Below are 22515 nucleotides of genomic sequence, written 5' to 3' on the forward strand. Positions count from 1 at the left end.
GTATTCTCTCTGAAAATAAATCCCTAGAGTAGGAATGGCATCATTTTATGTTTTACATCGTGCTGAGAACACTATTGGCATTTAACAAGTAATAAATACAAGTTATAACTATAGCATGATATTTTCTAAACCTGAATGTTACCTACTGATTAGGAAAAATGAAAGGCCAATGCTCATCTGTTTTTAGAAACAAAATGGCAATCCAGATTTTTATCCAGTATTATATGACTACATCATCCAAATTTTGATCTTTACATTATTATCATTTTAACTTTTACTTTTTTAAATTTAGTGTTTATTTATTTTTGAGGGGGGTATACACAGAATCTGAAGCAGACTCCATGCTCCAAGCTGTCAGCACAGAGCCCGACACAGGGCTCAAACTCACAGACTGCGAGATCATGACCTGAGTTGAAGTCGGACACTTAACCGACTGAGCCGCCCAAGCACCCCTACATTATTATCATTTTAACAGCCAATTCTTGGCAGTATACTATAACAGTTTTCTTGGCAGTATACTATAACCCTTGTGAATTTAAAAGACAATTTTTTTTGTAAGTTAACTGATTTTATATTATGAGCATCTTGTATCTGATCATTACCCCTAGGAGAATAAACAAAAATAATTAAAAAGTAAACTGAAAATGAGCCTAGAGACACGGCTTTTCTTATCTTGCACAAGTCACAGGCTACCCCAAATGGGTCTCAGTGGAAATTTTCACATGTGAATCTGGACATGCTACCCAAGGTGTCGTAAATTAGTAGGGTGATATGAATAGAAGCATCCCAGTATTTTTCAGGCTTGGTATAATAGGCAACATGCCTGTCATATTCTGAGGCACATTTTCTTGGAAGACAGGTTTGTTAGCAATGATCCAGAATGCCCAAGAGCAGTTTTCTCCACACTTGTTAATCTGTGTACAGGCTAATCAGATATTCCAACTTGTCCCCTAGAACATCAGGTAGGAAAATTTGGCTCTTCTAACAGGCTCTGTTTTATGATTTTAAGTATTACATGTAAAACATTCCCTGGAGTCCCCTTTTTGAAAACTTATAGGAATGATTCAGTGCTACATTTCTCCAAGGTAAATAAGTGCCCAGTCTGGTATGTTACATTTGAATAACACCTTGTAAACGAAGGGCTAGTTGGACTTTCTGATTATGGAACTGAGAAAGAATAAGGATTTCCTCTGAGGAATCTTAGTATATTATACACTCTATAAAATGTAAATACTTTTTATTTACAGTTGGTTGCTAGGATCCAAGAGTGCTTCTGCATTTTCTATCATTTTTAATGTGCAATATGCAAGGGGAGTATCTTTTGAAGAGTTGTGAGAGGAGGTTTCTCAGTTGAAGATTACATCACCCTGAGCAAAATTCCAAGTCTTTTTGTAAAACCATGCCACCAGCCTGTGGTCTTCCTTTTCAGAACCATTTATGCAGTGATCTGTGAACTTGTGGTGCTTTTAGGCCTCATTCTGAAACTTTTAAGTTGAGAGACCAAATAAGCTGCGGTTATGATGCAGGACCAGGCATCAAAAATCCCAAGAAATCTAACTCACTTGATTTTACATAGCTTACTTTCTGGTCCTGTGGTTTCTGCATCAATATACTGTTACCTAGCCCCAACAGAACTATTGTGAAATTTAATCATTGTTAATATTTTGAGAATCCTAGATGAATGAAAAGTAAATTTAAAAAAATAGTTTCTATATTTTGTTCATATTTTTTCCTGAACTATTCTATCAGTTTCTCATTGGACCTATTTTCTTAATGAATGTTGAACTGTAACTTTTACAGACTCTGATCGTTTGGGTTCAAGTCCGCTACCTTGGATATGAGATATACCCTAGGAAATGAATTATATTTAAGAAACTGACGTTACTCTGACAACAAATGGTCTAGTAATTCTTCATTTGATATGTTATATATATAAGTCCTAATTTAATATATGCATTAAATATTTATTTTATATATAGTCTGAGTCTTTCATTTATAAAATATTTCTACTGTGACGTACCTAACTAAAATTGCTGACTTTAAATAAACTCAGGAACTAGTTGAATCACATTTCTGTATACTGTTTTTAAAATAGTCGTGTCTTTATTTCCTTGTAGTTTATTAGAACATAAAATCTTAGAAATGGAGGGAAAGCACAAGGAAGAGTTGGACACCTTAAAAGAAGAGAGAGAGAATCTTCAAGTCTTGGTTACTCGTCAAACATACATTATTCAGGAACTGGAGAAACAATTGAACAGAGCCACCAACAATAATAGTGTCCTTCAGAAGCAGCAGCTGGAACTGATGGATACTGTGCATAACCTCGTCAGCCTTTGCACTAAAGAAGGTGGTAAGAATTTCTTCAGTGTGGCATAGTAGATACTTGATTTAACATGGAGCAAGTAAATATTCAATATAACTTTCTTGGTTGTATTGATTGCTGTATAAAAGCAGTAAAAAGAATTAGTCTCAGAAGCATTTCATGAAATTTGCACTCACAATTTTCTCATTTTTTAACTTCAGAGAATGTATTCATAAGCTCGAATTTGTGAATTCACAATATATTCACTAAAAGAATGTGCTGGTTTTTTCTTTCTTGCTTGCTCTTAGATAAAATCTGAAATACTGTCGTGGATAAATATTTGATGTCATGGTGGTAGACATTTAAATATAGAGGGCAGAAATTAGCCAATATTCAAGGTTGATTCAGAGTCCTGGGGAGAGTTTCAGGAAGATTCCCATTTTAAAGCTAATGTTAAATATTTCTTTTGTAGAGGGGGAGAAAGAGGAGCCGCCTGCAGGGAAAAGGAGATATAAAAGTTACCAATAACTATTGTGAAGGAGAAAGAATCTTTATTGTTAAAGGCTTTTATTAAGATAACTTATGTTTAGTCCTGTGTGGAGAAGACCTAACCAGAACATCCAGGCATATTTATTCTGGGGTGTCTTTGTGACAATGGAAGTGCAATTTTTTTTAATTCCAGTATAGTTAACATATATAGTTATATTAGTTTCAGGTGTTGGAAATACAAATTTTTAATATGATTGGAATATCTGGAGCCATTTGACCATTGACAATATTTAGGCCTATGTGTCTTCAGAAAATATTTATCCACTTGCCCAGCCCCACCCAACGATTATTGAATGAATGCCTCTGGGTGTGCTCATCCACTTCACGCAGATCCTCTCCCTAGCCTCAGGAGGGCTCTTCAAAGTTTGAAGCTTAAAGTCATCTTCTGTAGTGGTGCTTCGCTAATCAGCCTTTCTCTGAGTGAAGATGCAAAGAATCCTAAATAGTGATGAGTGAAAGAGACCACTTCCATCTGAAAGCTATGGTTGTCACTAAACTGTGGCATATGTGACCATTCACATGGTGGTTCAGTGTGCATATGCAGTACACAGACTCCTTTAATTTAACAGTGGGCTTTGAGTTATATGAAAAATTAGCTCTATTCCATGCTTTCATGTATAGATACGAATATAGATGATAATTCCATCTGAAGTGATCTTGTTTTAAAGACATTTCACATTTCTCTATTACACTCCATTACCTTGAATTCTATCTCCTTTAGATAGTCTAAACAAGTCCTTCCTATACTTTGTAAGGAATATATTTAAACAGTAAGTTCCCAGAGCTCCATTTGGGTGTACTCAGAAATGTGATTGGGAAGGAAAAAACCTGCTAATCAGTCAGCGCCTGCCAAAACCTTGAATTAGAGTCCACTGGAAAGAAAGCATGGTATGATTTTGCCAGAGAATTTTAATAGAGCTCATGAGTATTTATAAATTAAGTATTAATATGAGACATATCTATTCTCATATTGAACTGAATACATTAGGGGGAACATTGAAAACATATTTTTCTTATCATCCTGAGACTTAAAGCACATGGAGTTAAGTATTTCTTTCTTTTTTTTTTCCATGATGTTAGAAATATCAAGCCCTGGTGATTCTCACAGAGCTCATATGTCTGCCTGCTTATCATAATTTCACTTCTTTTCTGAGTATTTGTCTAACAAATATGTCGTTAAACTTTTAGAGGCATGGGTGGGAGTGACTGCAAAAGTAAAATTCCTGGCTGGGTTTGGAGTTTGGGTGCAAGTCAGGCAACCAAACATCTGTTCGAGAAACATTTATTAAACAATTATGATCCTAATAGATGCTACCCATCACATACACTCAGGGTAGAAGAAAAGTAACTATATCTCTTTTGTCATATAGCATATCCAAAACAAATAAAAATAATAGAGACAACTTGTCTAATACTTCTCTTGATATTCATTTTCCTTTTAATGATACAATCCTAAAATGAATTCCAATTTAATTACAGGACTGGTGATCCTCATGTAACTCTATTGGCCCATTTTTCCAATGGGTTCTGTGCTTTTATAACCATCGGTTTTATTTGCTTCTTGCTAATCTTTGTTTTAATTCTGTAATTAAGCATTCTAACTAAATATTTGATCATTTAAGGACTCATAGATGACACAAAATGGAAATGCCTCTTATTGAGGTATCCATCAAGATTTTAATTCTCTGCATATCTTCATTTTCACTGGTGCCTTAGTCTTCAGTTATGGTGAATATAAAATTTTAAATGATGCATATATCATAATACTGGATTAAATATCAGTCACTAAAATGAATTTTTTTCATTTTAATTCTAAAACATATAAGTAAACCCTTTCCCAACTTTTGTGACCAACAACTTATTTATCAAATGGATTTATTATTTATCAAAGGATTATATGCAAATATTCTACTTTTAAATTTAAATATATGCAGGTACATCTAAATCAATATATCACAATAAATGCATAAATTTTTTAAAATATAAATTTTAAAAATTCAAAGAGAATTCTTCTGAAAGCTTTTCCAAAATCCTCATGAGCTGTGTTAATGATAAAAAAGCCAAAATGTTTAATTGACTTTAAGGGTCCTCTGGTTCCAACTTGACCCAGTCACTTCTGGAGACGGCCTGAACATATCACTACAAAGCAAGAGAAGAAATTTGTAGTGCATTTTCTCTGTCATCGGCAACTAATTTAACCTTTATGAGGTGTTTCATCATTTTGTAAAGTCAGGATAATTGTGTGTACTTCTTAGTGATAGGGAAAGGATTAAGTTAGGTACTGCATGTAAAGGCAAACAGCACATGACATAGTTGACTCATTAAACTTTAGTTCTTTCTTTCTCTTCCAAGTAACAAGATTCAGTTAAACACAAATTTATTAAGTGCTATCTATAAGCGAAATTTCTTTCATGGAAATTGTCTGAACACAATGCTCAAGAGTTGAGAATCATCTAAACTCTTTCTTTTAGCTTTTGTTTTCTTGTCTAAAAGGGGATCATAATGCATACCTGATGAGTTTATAGTAAATTAAAAGACATTTTTATAAAACATATAGCATCAGTGCCCATCCACAGTAAATGCTGAAAAAATTGTAGTTAGTTTTATTTTTATGGCTTCTAGAGTGCTTAAAACTCACTAAAGTTACATGATAAAAACATTCTTAGGAAGTGCCGGCTGGAAATTTATCATTTCCCCAAACGTGTTCGGCCCAGGAATTGTGAATCCATCTTTGCACATAGGGATTATTTTTGTTTAGTTTCACAGAACTTTTCCTACTAAAATATCTAATGTCATAAGATGCATTTAAGCTAAGTACAATTTTTGACAAACACATTTTCTTAAATAATTCGCCAACCTGTCCTCTTCTTGTTCCAAACAGGCAATAGTGGTGTTCTAGGCAAATAATCATTTCAAACTGAATTGCATCCATTTTGTAAGTCTTCTGGGTAAGATACTTTTTTTTGTCTTACCTTTGTCTGCAGACATTTGGTCACATTTATTCTTAGAAACATTACCCACTAAAAAAATATTGCCCTCAATGTTATCATAGCGTCAAAACTTAGCTGATTGCTTCATGGTTTTGGCAATTCACAGTTATTGCTGGACTTAAAAAGTTTACATTGATAATGGCATGGAAACAAGGCTTTGCATTCTTTTGGGAAGGATAGTCAGGGGCTGTGACTGTCAGACATTCACCATTCATATTTCTGTTCAGAAGTGATTAAACCATCGCCACATACATTGAGCACACACAAGGGAAACATATTATGTGATCAAGAATTTAATTTGTAACAGTGCACTAAAAAAGAAAGAGAGTAAAAAAAGAAAATAGTATTTAGCCTCCACCCTCCACCATGGGCTGGTTTTCTTACTGTCTAAATCAGCTTGGAGCATACTTCTGCTATACCAAGGTACGATTAGTAAATTTATCCATTCACTTGAAAATAGTTATACAGCAACTGTTATGTTTCTTATTCCCTTCTGGGTATAAGAATATTCCTCTCATCCATTTGTATTTAACAAATATTTTTTGAGTTCTTGTTATATAGCAGATGGGGTTTGGACCACTGGGTAGAGAGAAAAGATGTAATTCAGTCCTTAGCGTCAAGGAAACTAGAATTTGGTGGGGAGAGAGACAGATAAACACACAATGACATTTCATAAACGTTTGGTAGAGGTGAGGCCAACATGCCAGGACACTAGTGAAATATACAAGAGAAACATTAAAATCATGACAGAGACATGATGAGGGCAGAATACAGCATCTACAGTCTTAAGGATGTTGTTGAGTGCTTACTATGATTCAGGCATTGCTTAAACTCTTAAGTGTATTAACTTAGTCCCCACAATAACAGTATGAGGTAACTACTATGGTTCATCCCATACCTAAATGCGTAGCCTAAATCTCAGAATCAAAGCCAGGAAGACAGTGAAATGTGGAGTTAGAGAGGTAAACTGAAGGAGATCAAGGAAGCTGCTTTTTTTTTTCTCTGAAAGCAAAAGGGGGTCATGCTAATATATGAGGACAATATTGACATTTGCATTTTAGAAAAATTACCCAAGTCACATTGTAGGAAGAATGTATTGGAGAGTTGGTAAGCTTGGAAGTAGGAGGACCAGATAGGTGTGTTTGCCATTTTTTAAATATTAGCAAATATTTGGAGAGTAAATACAACCTTCTGAGCCCTTTGCATATATTAACTCATTCAGTTCTGATAACAGCTCTTTAAGCATGTGCCCTTATTAGCTTTATTTGACAGATAAGGAGACTAAGCATAGAGAGGTAAATAATTTCTAATTATCACACTGCTAGCAAACGAGCAAGCTGAGATTTGAACCCAGAGTCTGATTCTCGAGCCTGTATGTTATTTAATATACTATGATGGGGAGGGAAGAGAAAAAGTTGATAGTGGTTTTCATCCAATTCTCAAAAGGATCCCCTAGGAGAGAAATAATGAAGTCAGATTCAAAGGGGGAAAATGGAAAGACAGATGAAGGGGAAATTTGTGAACAAAAAGAATCAGAATCAACAAGAAATAAAGACCTATTAGAAATAAAGTCAAATATAACTTTTAATTTTCTCCTTTGAGTAACTGATGGGATATTGATGACATTTCTTAAAATCAGCAACATGTAAAGAGAAACAGGTATAAGGGGGAAGCATAATGACTTTAGTTTGGGGCATATTAACTGAGGTGACTATGGGAAAAGTAGAATCTGGAAGTCAGAGAAATAGGAATATGGAATTCAAGAGTGAAATCTGGATGACTGCATAGACTTCTGTGTCCTCACAACATGGTAAGTCCGTGCAGCAAATGAAATCATTAAAAGTGCATATAAAGCAATGACTCAACCATTTGGGGGGTTGTAGATCCACTAGAGAATCTGATAAAAACTAGCCTACCATTCCTTCTCGCTTAGTGCAAACACTCAGGCACAAGCTTATGTGTAATTTCAGAGAATTTACATGGTAAGATTATGAACCCAGTTTAAAATCATAAGAATGTAAAATCAAAGAGAGAAAATTGAGAGTTCTGTAAGGGATGGCCAAAAAGAGACCAAAAAGAAAACAGAATTAGGGAGGAAAAAAACAGTAGTGAACAGTGTTATGGCAGAGAGACAAGACTGCTATGAAATGTCTTGTCTTAATGGCAAATAAGCAGAAAGGCCAAAAAAAAAAAAAAAAAAGGCAGACTGAGACGTGAACTTAAACTGAGATGTGGAATGTGGCTTCCTATAGGGAGAGTTTGGTTGCATGTATGGCTCAATTGCATGGGCAAGAGCCTGGGATGCTTGGGTGTCTGACTCTTGACCTGGGCTAAGGTCATGATTTCATGGTTTTTTGAGTTCAGGCCCCACATTGGGTTCTGCACTGTGCTTAGCATTCTCTCTCTCCTCACCTTCCCCTCTCTCTCCCTTTTCCTCCCCCCCCCCCTCTCTCAAAATAAATAAATACACTTTAAAAAATAAATTAACATGAGCAAGAAGAAGTGAAAGCAAAAAAATATTATCTGCCCACACCCAGCAGACTGGCCCGTGAAAGGACAGGGAGCAGTGTGTGTTGGGATGTACACAGGACAGAGAGGAGTAAAAGAAACTTAAATACCGAGAGACGTGCGCATGTTTGTTTAGGTCCCTAACATGAAGCGCAAATTTCAAATTATAAGGAGCTTCTCATGCAGCTCATTAAAATAAAAAATAAAAATATATAAAAAAAAAACTTCTTTCACATCATGTGAAAGACATAATGATGGATACTATAAATTTTTAAGTGATCTAAATTATTTTGTTTAAAATATCTTTCCCAGAGGCTGATTGCCGTGGTATGGAACTTCTGATCATTATTTTCAGTCCTCTGGCCTTCTGAAAAGGGGAAATGAGGCATTTATTTCTTTCCCAGTGCTGAGGAGACATTTGGTTCTGTTCTCAGAACAGAATAATTCTACCATCTGAAAGGAATTTACCTCCCGTGTAGTGTCTATTGAGTTTGTGAAGTAAATCATTCAGTCGAGGGATGAGATAGTTTGAACTCCTGCAAGTCCCTTGAGTTAAGAATGATTCTAAAAACATCACAAGCAATGGGAGGAAATTAAAACTTTTTGAATGTCACTTATATAAACATTGATAAAAATAGAATATATCATTTTCATTGACTGAGTAAAATATTTGGGTTTTCGTTGACTACTTGTAATGCACAATTTAACATTAGGTAGAAAGAGAAAGAAAAATACAGGAAGTCATCTGCTGAACACCACAGTGAGCACTTGTTCCCATTTAATGAGGGAAATGCTTTATCTTGACAGAAAATTATATGTCAAACATTTACAATTTCCTTAAAATGAACCACACTTTCTAGCACTTCCTTTCATAAAACCCAATGGCTTTTAGGGGAAAGTGACTGTTTATTTTTGGAAATGGTATATTTCTCCTTTTTGATGGAGCATGTTATCTGCCTTTTGAAAAGTTGTAATTTCTGTGGAAAAAAATTGCGTGAATAGCAGATAGTGAAACTCATGATAGCAAAATAAAAAATAGTACAGCCTTTGACCTCTCCCATGAATCATTTCAAAACCACATCTTTTGGGGGAGACTTGAAATTTTGTGGTTAATTCTCTTTTGGAATTAGAGTTTCAGCTTCAGAAACTGAACTATCACACACACACACACACACACACACACACACACAAGTGTTGCCTTGATGTTCCAACATTTCGACTTGAGTAAACTCCATTTCTTCTTCTCTTCTGCTTTCATGATCTGATTGATTAAAGCAAAGAAGCAGAAAATATTTTTTTAAGTTTATTTATTTTGAGAGAGAGAGAGAGAGCACACATGCACATGATCAGGAGAGGGTCAGAGAGAGAGAATCCCAAGCAGGCTCTGCACTGTCAGTGCAGAGCCCGATGTGGGGTTCAAACTCACGACTGGGAGATCATGACCTGAGCTGAAATCAAAAGTCAGATGCTTAACTGTCTGAGCAACCCAGATGCCTCGAAGCACAAAATATTTTTAATAGAATTCCAACTAAGTCATTTCCTGGACTCATCCACACTCAAGTTGAACTGAACAAGTATTTCCTGAGTCTAGGGATATAATAGAGCAGTGGTTACTTATAGATAAGCTATGGTACTTAACGCTGAGTTCAGGTGATACCTATAATTACCTGGAGAGAGAGAAAAAAATTTTATTAACATAATTTAGTACGTATTCATCACATCAACCATACAGTGAAACCCTCATGAAATGTCTTCAGCTTTAAGAAGGGAGAAAGATGAAATAAAACCTGAGAAATACAACAACTATACAGTTAAGCTTAAATATATATAAACAAAATAATATTGATTTTTAGCATTTAAAGAACCTTTAAAACTATTGATAAAAAACATTTTTAGTTTCCTATTGGAGCTTGTCATTTATTTTCAACTAAAGAATATCAACATCATAATTAAATACACTGGAATCTCATCTTACTACTGGCTTGGATGTTCACATTCTGAGTGGGACCATCTCCTATGAGGAATCACATTAATATGTGACCTACTAAGAGCCATGTATCTTTTTAATGAATTTATGATAAAGTTAAATAATTAAATTAAATACCAATTAAGCCAAACCTCTTTTTCTTTTTATTTATTTATTTATTTATTTATTTATTTATTTAGAGAGACAGAGAGAGAGAAAGAAAAAAAAAATATGAGTGGGGGAGGGGCAAAGAGTGGGGGAGAGAGAATCCCAAGCAGGATCCTCGCTATCAGTGCAGATCTCGACACGGGGCTTGATCTCATGACCCTGAGATCATGACCTGAGCCAAAATCAAGAGTTGGATGCTTAACCAACTGAGCCACCCAGGTGCCCCAAGCCAAACCTCTTTTAATATGTGTGTTTTTTGTGTCTCTGCATATACTCATAATTATTTTAAGTTGTGAACATTCTGTTTTCATAGCAAGCATGAGTTCCTTTAGAGTAGTGAATCTGAACTTTGGGTTTAATTTTAAGTGGAGATTTGGTTCTAAAGGAAGTTTGTCCCGTTGTTGTGGCCTCATATACACACTTACAAATGCACAAGTAAACTGAATCCCAACCATAATTAATCCTCCAGCTCATCTCCCTAGAGTTAGGTTACCTTAGACTGAGATGGTTACCTAACCAGTGTCTTGGATCCGCTGTGACATATGACATTTAGAGGGCAAGGCATGGTGGTCTAGAAGGAATAGGAATCAGGGCATCTGAGTTCTAGCCCCAGCTCTGCTGCCAGGTTGCTTCATATAAAAGTACCACACACCTTAGTGTTTGATGGCCTAGACAAATCCACACATTTTATGACTCATATCAATCATTCCGTTTCTTCTCTTGGTTTTGTATCACATCTGATGACTAGGGAAATCCCAACTTCAGAATACAACCTTAGCATGGCAATCAAGTATTATTTTTCAAGTATATTTTACCATAAGAGTAAGAATCGAAGTGACATACCTCTGGTGACAGTCAGTCTTTATTTAAAACTTGAAGTGTTTTGGTGCTGTGTCGTGGGGTTTTTTTGTGTGTCAGTTTTCAAAAGCATCTGGCAACTGCTTTCCACTTTACAGCATTGCCCAAGGACTTTCAGTCCATTTTTAATGACTTTTGCTGAAATTACTTATTTGTCTACTTAAAACAAAACACAAAAGATGCCCTTTAAACTTTCTCACATGCATGAGAAATCTTTTGTTCAAAACCACTATATTCCAGTCAGGCCAAAAACATTACATGGGAAATTAACACACATGAAACACCTGACATATTTTTGTTAACGGAATGACCTTCTGAACAAATGGCAAGGGTCATGTAGCACTTATAACTGCCCATCAGGGTGCCCAAAAGGGTAACACAGAAATAATTTTTGTGAAAAATGAGTATTGCTTGTTTAAACAAAGGTTGTGTGTAAATCCCTTTTCAATTTTCTATTCTTTTTTTTCCTCATTCTTTGCTATGTTAAGGGTAATATGCATTAAATATACACTCATGTGTGTGTACATATATATATATGTGTATATATATATATATATATATATACACACACACACATACACGTGTATGTATGTGTATATATATATACATATGTATATGCATTAAATATACATTCATATATATATATATGTATATATATATATATATATGAGTCATTTCACATTAGAAGAGCATTGGAAATTTTTAAATACACTAAGCAAACTAGAGTACAAATATGTAGAATTAGCTTGATGCTTCATTATTCTACACTAAAAAAATACCATAAAATTAGCAATCTACCTATGGCATAAGGTGGTTTGCATGTCCACATAGATTTAACAGTTTATGCACTTTATGCATACACCTCAATATTATTAAAAATGTACATGCCTATAATTATACGTATGGGTAATATATTCTCCAGATAATTAAAATGTACCTCATTAAGTAGTAAAATGTTAAGAAAATTAAAAAATATTGTGATAGTAAATTTTCTGCGTTGTTTTCATCTTCTCCTTTTTCATAAAAAATTGAATAAAACCAAAGCTTTTAATAATTTAATTCATTATATTCAGCATGACTTAATTTGCATCATAATACAATGCCATTGAAAAAGTATATAATTTATCCCTCGTACACTGCCCAAACTCTTCTCATTTCTTATTTTTGCCCACTTTTAAGACTACTGTCTCTTCCTCCTACACACAAAAACCCTTTTGATTATCATTTTTCTTGTTGTTGTCTTCATGCCTTATTCTAGAAGATGAACACAAACACACTCCCACACAAATACCCACACATATGCTTACTCTCCCTTTCCCCACTAGCGCGTCCTTTATACTTGTCACTTCAGCAAATAGTTCAGAGGCTAGAAGATCAAGTAACTAGGCTTGTGAGAATAGTGTCTAAGACTAATGGAGGTAGACTTTGGTCAGCACAATTTTTAGGATATAGATATTATGAAATCCAGTGTAACTGCTCAGGCAACTCTTATTTCCTAATCCTCTGTTAGCTTCGAATTTGTGGGCCACCAGTGCTCCGCATTTCTGCTGAGAATTCCCATCTCACAGATAATTCTACTATCTGTTCCTTTCTTCTCTTCTCAACAGTTTTTCTTCTTTCTTGTCTTTTCTGCCCCATGTCACTCTTCCAGTACTTCTTGCTTCCATGAGAAGAGTCTGTAGCCATTCAGAATTAAGGCCTGTCCTGATTTACCCAAGACCCTGGATATGACCCTGTCAGCTGAGATAGGTATTGCTGGGGACTCTGTGACAGATGAGTCACTGGAGTCCTATTTGAGTTTGACTTCACCCCAGGGGCCAGTAAGAAGTAGGTAAGATTCTTAGCTTTATAGTTAAAGAATCTCACTACTTAGAAGTTTTGGTGAAGTTAGAAAGCATCTCTGAGCCTCAGTTTCCTCATATATACAACATATTGATAAATATACCGCATGAGGGGGGCGCCTGGGTGACTCAGTTGGTTAAGCATCCGACTTCGGCTCAGGTCACGATCTCGCTGTCCGTGAGTTCGAGCCCCGCGTCAGGCTCTGGGCTGATGGCTCAGAGCCTGGAGCCTGCTTCTGATTCTGTGTCTCCCTCTCTCTCTGCCCCTTCCCTGTTCATGCTCTGTCTCTCTCTGTCTCAAAAATAAATAAAACGTTAAAAAAAAAAAAAGAAAGAAAGAAGGAGGTAAACTTAGCTTTCCTCCTTTCAAAAAAAAAAAATATATACCGCATGAGGTATTTATGAGGACTAATGAAACAAAGCATATAAAACATACTTGGCTCACAAAATTCAGAGTTGAACACATAGTAAGTGGGCTAGTTACTAATACTAGTATGCCAATTAATTTTATTATGATCATGATTATTATAGTTCCACCAAGAAGATGATGGCTAGTTATCTACAAAATCTACACATACACAGAATAGGGTTTTTTTTTTTTTTTTAGAAAAAAATTTTTAACAAAACTTTAGTTAAAATTATAATGTAGCAAGTGAATGATGTTCAAGTGTTCTCTTATACCAGGATTAGAGGGACTGTGGGGAAAAAGAATAGTAGATTTTTTTAAAAAGAAGCTTTTAGCTACTTACCCAAAGACTTCAGGTGTACTCTATATAGTACATATATACACATAAATACATATAATATAAATATGCTACATTAAACTGTATGTAATTGTCATTTTTGTAGGTTAAACCAATCATGCTGAGATGTCAACCCCCAGATATTTAGGTTCATATGCGTATCTTTTATATAAAATAAAGTGCCAACTTGGAAATTTTCATTTCAGAAGACTCAAGCTTTTATGTATTTAAGTAGCTATACACATGTGATATGTATTTATAGAGTCACTGGTAAGTTTTGCTCATCTTCATACCCACCCACACAATATTGAAATGTTGAATATTGCCTGTATTTCCACACCCTAGAAATGTAAGGTATTATCTTCTCCTATTTCTAAAAGTCCTTTCAAATAAGTTAGGAATCTAGAGAGTGTCTTCAAATGGCTTTTCCATGAGATGCCCACACACCTGGCTGAAAAGAATAGAATCTAATCAATCAGTTGTTTGCTTGTTTGCACCTTATCAGATATGGTGATTTACTTATCCATATGCTCAGTTAACTTCAGTAACCTGTCACATTGAAAATGTATGGATTTAGGGTCAGTTCCTGTACTGTGCTCTCTGTAGTGATGATGGTCTAATAAGTAACATAAGGATTATCCTTAAACCAATAACTTGATCCACATATATTCTGATGTTTGCTAAATACTAGAGGTAGGAATCATTAGCCACATCTAAGATTTTAAAGGAATAAAGAATTTATCCCTTTAAAGCAACTTATTAGGAAGTTAGTAGAATCAAGGCCTTCAGCTTTTTACATTGTTTTTGGTAGCAAAGGCTAATTGCCTTCTGTGTTCTGTACTAGGTTTCCTGTGACTCAGAATTACCAATTCCACATTCCAGGAAGTTTTTTCTTGAGGGTTCATCTGAATTGAAGTGACCCTCCTCCTAAGCTTTATGGTTCTTCCCTCCAGTCAGCCCAGTGGCAGACATGCCATCTGGATTGAAATTCATTGGGCAAATAAAAGGCAGAGCCAGATAAAGTCAACAGTTGCTACAATCAGGGTCTCAGGTGTCTTATTGACTGAATGTTGGCTGGTGAAAGACATACATGCACCTGCTTGTGTTCCTATTCTTTCCCTTTAGATCATGGAGATTAGCCTATAGAGATAAGGCTAAATGAAAAGAATGAATAATGATTCTTTCCTGAGACTTTCTAGATTTATTTGCTGATATTGGTGTGCATAAAGTCTTTGAATTGCCATACCAGGCTTTTAAAATTAAGTTCAGATAAATGTTTTACATGTTTTATTCACTCAACTGTTATCTCTTCTGGACAGCCTTTCCCAAGTTTACAGATAGAATATATTCTCCCTAAATATTCCCAATGAATTTGACACATATATCCAAAATAAAAATTGTGCATTATCTCTCTTTGGTGCTGTAGTTAAGCTGCTAACATTATAGTTCTAGAAGCTGTTGCTAGTCATCTTGTGACCAGGGAGAGAGTTATCAACTGAGTCAAAAAGAAAAAAAAAGGCACGAAACCAGTTCCTGTTCACATTCTTTGAAACCTGGTTATGCTTTACCTAAAACTCGGTTCTAGATTGTTCATGATTGAATAAATTAACTTTTTGCTTAAGGTAGCTTGAATTGAGTTCTCCTCTACATGGAAGGTACTAATCATGGATACAGCTATCATGAGTTTTCATGGAAGACCTACTAATGAAAGACCTACTATGTATAGTAGGTCTTGTAGGTCTTTCTCCCATCACACTGTGATTACGTTAAGAGAAGATTGTGGTTTTCTTATGTTTGTATCTTTGCTGTCTAGGAAAAGTCATGCACATAGAAGATGTTCAATCAATATTTGTCGAGTAAATTAATATAGCATAGATTAAACTAAGAGGGGACAGGAGGCAAGCTTTTAAATGAAAAACCAATTAAAAAGCCACAGTCTATTTGTTTTATAGTTAGGCTTTCATTATTTTTTAACTGATGGCAGTTGAGGGAGAGTAGTGGGACTAGTAAGGGAAAGAGAGAACACAGAATTTGGAAGGAAATATTAAGCAACATTAAGCAAATGAAAGTTGAGGTAGCAGTAGGAGCTGCCCAATAGACAAATAGAAATATGGATCTGGAGGTCAAGAGAGATGCAAACATACAATGTCAAAATGCTTATATCTTAGAAAGCTTTTATGTAGAAGTTTGAAGCCATGACAGCTTGCAAAAAGAGCAAATGTATAAGAAATAGAGATCTGAGAGTAGAATCTTAGTCAATATCTATATGGTAGGTGAAGAGAGGAAGGGAACTCAATGAAGATGAAAGGGAAAGGACAATTAGAGAATAGTAAAGGGACCAAGAGAGATCAACACAAAAGGCAAGGGAAAAGATAGGCAAAGCCGGCTTCTGTAGTATGGGTGAATAAGGTGGAGGAAATATCAAATAACTTTGGTCTTCTTAGTAAACCATAAAACAAGGTCATATATAAAGAATGAGAGATGATAGAAGTAAGATTTAGCCTTGGAAAAGTGGAAAGGTCTGAAGTACACTTTTCAGGAAGTATAATAGAAAATCTATTAGAAAGGACCAAGGGTTTGACTGAGCAGCATGGAGAACATAGCTGCGTTTAGAAAACATGCATTTGGATGTCATTAAATAGCCTCATTTTAGTGTTTGCCATCTGGAAGCAGGGGTGAGAGAATGAAAAAATGTCCTTCCTTGAGTTGGAATTTATCCATGCAAGGGATTAGTAGAGGAAAGGACAGTGGGTGGAGAGCACCATGAATTCCACCTGAACTGTTTTTAATGCCTGACTCTGTGATAGAAGTTAGGAAGAAAGGAAAGCAAGGAAGGCTTAGTAAGGGACTGATAGTAATGGTGGGCATCCAGACTCAATTAGTGGAAAGACAGACTCATTAAGAATTAAGGAATGGAAGAGGAAAAGAAAATAGTGTGTGATCAAAGAGGGAACTTTTAGATATAAAGATTAATTTTTTAATTCATGCTTTTAAACCAGTCTGTTACTATAAAAAATTTAAACTACTCTGACAGATAGATTAACACCTCAATAAGGTTTCCAGTTCACTCCCCCTGGCTCTGTCCAGTTGATGCTTGTTATATCCTCCGCCACCATGTTTTCCATATCCATCTCTTGTCACTTACCATGAATTCCTCCAGATATCATCTTCTATTTTTATTAATTTTATTATTAATTTATTTTTTATTAATTTTATTAATTTTTTGAAACTCAAGATCTCCTATAAAAATGTATCCTTAGTTCTGACACTTGTAATGTTCATTAAATTCATCTTTTTATTGTTTTCCTGTGTTTTAAAATGTTTACTATGTGCCCAGTTTTATAATATGTAGCTGTACATCTCTAGTAATTAACAAAGAAAATAATTAGTCATGCAAATTAAAGTTATGGAATTAAAACCTTTATTAACAATGGGTTATTAAATACATTTCATCTGAAATAATCTTTAAATTTTAACTGTTCAGAGGAAGTTTATATATGCAGCAAGATTAGATTACCTGGTTTTTTTTTTTAAGACTTTAACAATAGTATGATGTGATGCAGCCGATGAATAAAATAAACCAGTTAGCCAACTCTGACAAGGAGAGGCCAGTTCAATATAATCCTAATGTAACCAGTCAATTGTAACTCCCTAATATTTGGGCAGCTATAATGTTGGATTTGAGGGTGGAAGATCACTACTCCATTGGCTAGACTTGGTGGCCTTTCCCAGCCTGCTAGTGTCCCTTCTATAAGAGAGAATAATAATATAGTGTTGCCATTAATCATATTATTATTATTACTGTAACATTAATAATAACTACCACTTCTTGAGTTCTTAATATAATTCAGTCACTCTGTTCTGAGTAACATAATTCATACACTTGCCTCGGAGACATGTATAACTGCTCCACTTTGTAGTTTATAGAAGGGACCTTTTCCAAACGATAGTATATAGTACAAATGTCAAAGGAGAGCTGTGAACAGAGCTTTTAAACTGATTTTAAATCCTTCAATACTCTAAACTATGGCCTGGATCGAGCTTTCAAGCATAATATTTACTAATTAATAAGTAATTAAATACAAGAAGTCCAATTTTTCTGGAAAGAATGACTATTTCTTCTGCAAAGAATGTGTTTCTATTTTTCGAAAATGCCAAACCATATTTCAAGAAAATGAAATATCTTCATAAGGTTATGTTGCCATTGCAACAACAAGAACTCCACAGTATAACCATAGTACTATGTGTGCCTTTTATGGTGGAATACTCAAAGCATTTTTCCAGTTATAAGACTTATATTCACGGTTTGGACATCACTTTTATACGATTAGTTTCCGGAAAAATAAAGTAATACTCAAAGTTTTTCTTTTTTCTCTGTTATTGAAAACGTGTGTGGGTTTCCCTTTTCCCACACAAGGGCCTCTTCACCCACATCTTCCTGAAATGGAAAAGAAAAGAGGAGTGGGTGACAGAGAAGTGGGAAGGGTGCATATTCTCACTGCATAACTAAATAAGGGAGAGCAGGAAGTGGTCTATTCAGTAAGAGAAGCATTTTCTCCTTAGATAAGTGACTTTCTCCATTTCTTACCCAAAAAAGAAAACTGGGTTTACCGTTGAATTCCTCTTGACCACATTTTCCTGTGTTCATCTTCACAAAGGAGCTTAAATTTTTTTGGCATTTCTTTACATTCCCCCCCCCCCCTTTTTTGCATCTAATTTGGTTATTTTCAACTTTTTTCAACAGATTAAACATTTAGAATTTAGGAAGGTTTTGTTTAGTAGTCCATTAACTTAAAATAAGCAAGCACAAATGAACTGTGTTGATGTTTTTCAGAATATTACCTTTACATAACCCATCAACACACCCATTACAATTAAAGAGGGCTTTTGAACAAGCATTTATATATTCATTTTAAAATTGCTATTTGCATACATTCTGTGCAGTGCTTCTTCACTGTCATATGAATGTGTAGTCTTCTGATTACTTATTCTGTGTTGATATTGCAGCTGTAATTATTTATGTAAGTAGGCAAAACCATTAGCACAGATATGAGCTATACAGAAAACCATGACACTATTAAAAGTTATAATTCTGTATTTTTGTTATGGTAGTGTATCTGAGTGGATGTTTTATTTCCTTTAAATATAATTGTTTTTGAAAGTTTGAAGTATTTATACTGAGATAGTCATTCTTTGCACCAATTTAGACTTCCTAATTAATCACCTATAATTACCTATAAATTAGTACATTACCTATAAATTACCTATCAATTAATAACCTCATGCATCTTACATTTAAATCAGGCTAGTGTTTTAGATTGTTAGAGCATGTAAAATCAATTTTAAAACATTGTTAAATAATATACCTTTGATATTCTCAGTATAAAAGGCCATCGTGACTCAAAGTGATTGAAAGCAGGTATTTATTAAATAACATGAGACTTTAAGGTCAAGATGATAAGATAATCCTAAAAAAAAACTTCTTGGAAGGGTTAATGCAACAAATTACTAACGTATATATTTATTAGAAAATACTAATTATAAATATTTTATACATATGCCATGTGTATCTTTAGCAAAGGACTACTAAATATGAGTCATTTTTGTATTTTTATTTCACTAATGAGAACTTCATAATGGATGAAGTTCAATGAATAAACTTAAGTTCTCAGGAGAGCCTCTCTAATTAAATTTCCTTTTCCATTTGACTTCCACCCTTCACTGAACTCTTCCCCTATATAAGTTCATTTCAAACCTTACTCATTTGTGTTCTTTTATTTGTGTTTTATTGGCCTGATAGCTTAACTTCAGGCATTATATAAAAACCAAAGTTCGGTTCCCTTTTGTTTCTAGGTAAATAAGGTTAGAGGCTCTTTTCTACTTTCTAAATCTAATTATTTAAAAAAATTTTTTTAATGGGGCGCCTAGGTGGCGCAGTCGGTTAAGCATCCGACTTCAGCCAGGTCACGATCTCGCGGTCCGTGAGTTCGAGCCCCGCGTCGGGCTCTGGGCTGATGGCTCAGAGCCTGGAGCCTGTTTCCGATTCTGTGTCTCCCTCTCTCTCTGCCCCTCCCCCGTTTATGCTCTGTGTCTCTCTGTCCCAAAAATAAATAAACGTTGAAAAAAAAAATTAAAAAAAATTTTTTTTAAATAAAAATTTCTAGGAGCTTATCAGGCTAAAGCCACAGAAGAACAATACTGCCTACTTTAGCATTTTAAACCTCCATACTGTATTTTTATGCTTGAATTTGTGATCTTTATCTCTTCCTCCTCCAAAAATGCTCTAGCATTTTTTAAAAGTTTCCTATGAAACGTAGGTGAGAACATTTTAGAAATTTTGCAAGAAAATTGACATAATTATTGCCAGTTACAGGTGTTACACCATCACGTCATTTGTCCCTTGAATTGATGTTCTAGAAGTTATAGAGAAAAACAGGATTTAAGGAATTAAGCAAAATATAAAAAAGTGTTCAGTTAGAAATGGCTCTACAGATTTTTCCATTACTTTTGTAATTTTGTGAGTCAGGTCGGATCTATTATTGTCTTTATGATTTATTTGTCAGTAAATGCAATATTGACATTTGTTTGGAGGAAATAAAGGCTTGCTTAGTTATAGTTGGAGTCCATTTGGGTACTAATGGTACTGATATTCTTGTTCACATATTGCAATTTTTTTTTTTTTGCAGTTTTACTAAAGGGAGGAAAAAAAGAGGAAGAGAAACCATTTAGAGACTGTGCAGATGTATATCAAGCTGGTTTTAATAAAAGTGGAATCTACACTATTTATATTAATAATATGCCAGAACCCAAAAAGGTAAAACCAGAAGTGTTTGTTTACGAGATGTAAAGCAGATCCTAGTTGAATTGCTGAATAATCAGATTGATTTGTGGGCTTGTTAAACTGAAAATATATATGCCTGAGCTCTTTTCTCCCAAAGATACTGTTTGCCAGGTCCATAAAAGATGAAAACCCTATTGTACAGACCTCCCCCAATCCCACACCTCCTGTCCCTCTTTCACAAAGTTTTCTATTTATCCTCTGTTCATTTCTGGGATGTCCCATTGCTCATAAATGCTTGCCTTGCATAGATTACATGTTGAAGTAGTATGCACTTCAAGTACATGGAGAAGAGTTAGGAGCAATCTTCAAAGTCCCAAGGACCCAGATGGCACATATCATGTACAGTCCAGATACTTGTAGAGGGGGAGCCAGGGCCATATAACTGTTTGCAGAATCATTGCTCCTATTAGGGTGGGAGAAATGTATTCTATCTTAACTCACAATCTTGATAGGATTTGCTTTTCATGTTTACCTAGAAGAGTAGGTTGGATGATAGGATTCATCAGTATGTTGAATAAGATCCAAAGTAAACTTTGAAGCAAACACTATGTTCCTGCTGTCATATCTCCTTTATATATGCTTTTCCCCTATTTATTCATTAAATCATCCATCCACTCCTTCACTCAATACATATTCAGTGAGTGTCATTCATCAGTCCCTGCCTAGGGACACAATATAGAGCAAACAGATCCCACTGTAGTGGTGAAGACAGACAGTTACACAGATAATTACAACATACTGTGGAGATGTAGGGATTGAGACAGTCTGTTTGAAGCAGAATATATGGAGAGCCTTGAGGAGAGCCATGCTCTTTGACATGTAAAAGCTTTATGTAGCCCAAGGTGCCAAGAGGGACCCAAAGCTCCAGGAAGACCACCTGCCTTTGTAATGTTCCATGCTCAAAAGATGAAACAACTTTCCTCTTCTCTTTGCCCCACCTAAATTACCAGCCCCATGTCCTCATTTCCTGTGGATACTGAGCAAGTGTTCTTAGAAGGCCTTTCCTAATTCCCTCAAGCAGCTTTGAATGACTTTCTCACCAGCAGGGTTCTACAAGGCAAGGACTGTGTCTTTGATTTTCTGGGACCCAGCACAGTGTCTGGCACATAGCAAGTCTTCAGTAAATATGTGTTTGAATGAATGAATAAATGACCTTCTGATGATAATACCAACACTTCCATGTAGTATACAGTAAGTCAGTCTAATTTAGTCTTCTTGATTATTAGTCTCTTTCGATGGGTGAAAGAAATGCATCTTAGAGACCAGTGTGCCAGATGTTACATCATTGTCAAGAGCAGAGTCTGGACTCTCCCAACATCCTGTCTCTCCTCATTTCAGTAAGGATTAGTGGTTTAAGTTAGCTCAGTGTTTTTTGTTTTTTTTTCCATTTCCTCGGAAAAAAATTTCTTCTAAAAGAGTCCTTTCATGCTGTTCTATAATGAGGAAGGGTGGGGGGGGGGAGTTCCATACATTGCTACCTGGGCCACCCACCAAAGAAGTTTAGTTTCACCTGTTTTTCATTTGGGGCTTCTGTGCAAAACCTCACTTAAATTAAGTGCTCCATGGATTAAAAGGGGGAAAAAAACTGTGAAGGTACAATGGTGACTCTGGTAGTAAAGAGAAGAGGGTAACTTATTGTAAAGGGAAACATTTTGAATCCTTTGGATCTTATGATAATGAAGCCTTCTTACTATACGTGCTGATATCTTTTTTTTTTTTTTTTTAATTTTTTTTTTCAACGTTTATTTT

The 22515-nt window shown here is 35.1% G+C and overlaps 1 protein-coding gene across 3 annotated transcripts in view; it reads left to right on the top strand.

The window, feature by feature from the left end:
* The window catches only part of ANGPT1 (angiopoietin 1), a 242426-nt gene that overhangs the window by 166156 nt on the left and 53755 nt on the right, over positions 1–22515 (top strand). For 2 of the 3 annotated variants that reach the window (XM_030304347.1, XM_030304346.1), the window contains exons 4-5: positions 2118–2347; positions 20612–20739. In XM_030304347.1, coding sequence (XP_030160207.1) covers positions 2118–2347; positions 20612–20739 — 358 coding nt within the window. Of the gene's footprint in view, positions 1–2117; positions 2351–20611; positions 20740–22515 lie in introns of all 3 variants that reach the window. The other variant, XM_030304345.1, reaches the window with a different exon arrangement.

The sequence above is a fragment of the Lynx canadensis genome, chromosome F2, assembly GCF_007474595.2.
Source record: "Lynx canadensis isolate LIC74 chromosome F2, mLynCan4.pri.v2, whole genome shotgun sequence".
Classification (NCBI taxonomy): Eukaryota; Metazoa; Chordata; class Mammalia; order Carnivora; family Felidae; genus Lynx; species Lynx canadensis.